The sequence below is a fragment of the Babylonia areolata genome, chromosome 4 (assembly GCF_041734735.1).
Source record: "Babylonia areolata isolate BAREFJ2019XMU chromosome 4, ASM4173473v1, whole genome shotgun sequence".
In the NCBI taxonomy this organism is placed as follows: domain Eukaryota; kingdom Metazoa; phylum Mollusca; class Gastropoda; order Neogastropoda; family Buccinidae; genus Babylonia; species Babylonia areolata.
In genome coordinates, this window is record NC_134879.1 from 26960702 (window position 1) to 26962201 (window position 1500).

Here is a 1500-nt window from a genome sequence, read left to right on the forward strand (position 1 = left end):
GAGAGAGAGGAGGGGAGAGAGAGAGACAGAGAGACACAGAGAGAGAGAGAGGAGGAGACCTCTGTATGGGTGTACAATTTGTGCGGTGCCATTTTTTATGTCGTCTGTATGTTTATCACTGTCTGTCTGTCTGTGTCTCCCTCTAACTTTCTCAGACTGTATGTCTCTGTCTGTCTGTCTGTCTGTCTCTCTCTCTCTCTCTCTCTCTCTCTCTCTCATACTTTTAATACATTTTTTTTTATTAATGTTTAGAAATAACCCAACGACCTCCAGTGTTTCTCATCCTCCATCCACTTCCTCATGAGCTGTGTCACACACACACACACACACACACACACACACACACACACACACACACACACACACACACACACACACATCTGAGCCGTCTAAAAACACTTACAGTGAATAGACGTTAAACTGAAGATAAAACATCTGAGCCGTTTAATCATGTGTGTGTCTGTGCGTGTGTGTTTGTGAGTGTTGGAGTGTAACAGTTGTAGTATTGAGAGTATGTCACTTCGTGAGTTTTATGCATTGTGTTGTTGTTTTTATAATATCAATGATTCTGTTTTATGTTTCTGCTACTTTTTATATGCTTTCTTGTTTCACTTTTAGGTACTGGATTGTAAAGCGCTTAGAGCTTGCTTATGCTTGTATTATAGCGCTATATAAAAATAGAATATTATTATTATTATTAAATATTATTACAACCCATCTCATTATCACTGGTCATCTCTGTGTCCATCCACTGTCCGCAGGGTCTGTGTCCACCACAGTGACCATGCCAGGACAGCCTGTCTTCCTGCTGACCCTGTCCCTAGTCCTGTGGATGGTCCTTAAAGTGGCGGTCAACTGTCCCTAGCCCTGTGGATGGTCCTTAAAGTGGCGGTTAACTGTCCCTAGCCCTGTGGATGGTCCTTAAAGTGGCGGTCAACTGTCCCTAGCCCTGTGGATCACCTTCAAAGTGGCATTTAACTGGTCCTGGCTTTGACTGTTGTTCGCAGACCAAACATAGCAACACTTGGAACAGTTGTCTTTGATACTGCTGTTCCTTGAACAACATAATGATAAGAATATGCGAATTGTTTTCAGTGTTTTTGTTGTTGTTGTTGTTGTTAACAAAGGAAAGATGGCAAGCATGAGAGTTGGGTTTTATTTTGCTGTTGTTGTTTTTTTTTCCTTATGACACTGCTTTTCATTACCTTAAACACCACAATTGTCGTCGGTAGCAGGAAGAGGAGGAGGAGCAGCAGCAGCAGCAGTAGTAGTAGTAGTAGTAGTAGTAATAGTAATAATAGTAGTGGTGGTGGTGGTAGTAGTATCATATCAGTACTATTGCTGTTGTCATTGATTTACCCATAAAAGTGTCAGCATTATTATGATATTTACAGATAAGAGATTCAAACACATGGATAGTAAAAAAAATCTTCTGCTGCCATTGACAGTTTGTTTTCCTGTATCCCGATATTTGCAGAGGTTAGATTTAACCATTTCACC

General features: G+C 40.9%; 1 protein-coding gene across 2 annotated transcripts in view; it reads left to right on the forward strand.

Annotated features, from left to right (window-relative positions):
• Positions 1 to 1117, forward strand: part of LOC143281625 (retinol-binding protein 4-A-like) — a 9239-nt gene extending 8122 nt beyond the window's left edge. The window contains exons 7-8 of one of the 2 annotated variants that reach the window (XM_076586871.1): positions 762 to 825; positions 908 to 1117. In XM_076586871.1, the coding sequence (XP_076442986.1) occupies positions 762 to 825; positions 908 to 947 (104 nt within the window). In that variant the 3' untranslated portion in view covers positions 948 to 1117. The other variant, XM_076586870.1, reaches the window with a different exon arrangement.
• Positions 1118 to 1500: the final 383 nt, after the last annotated feature.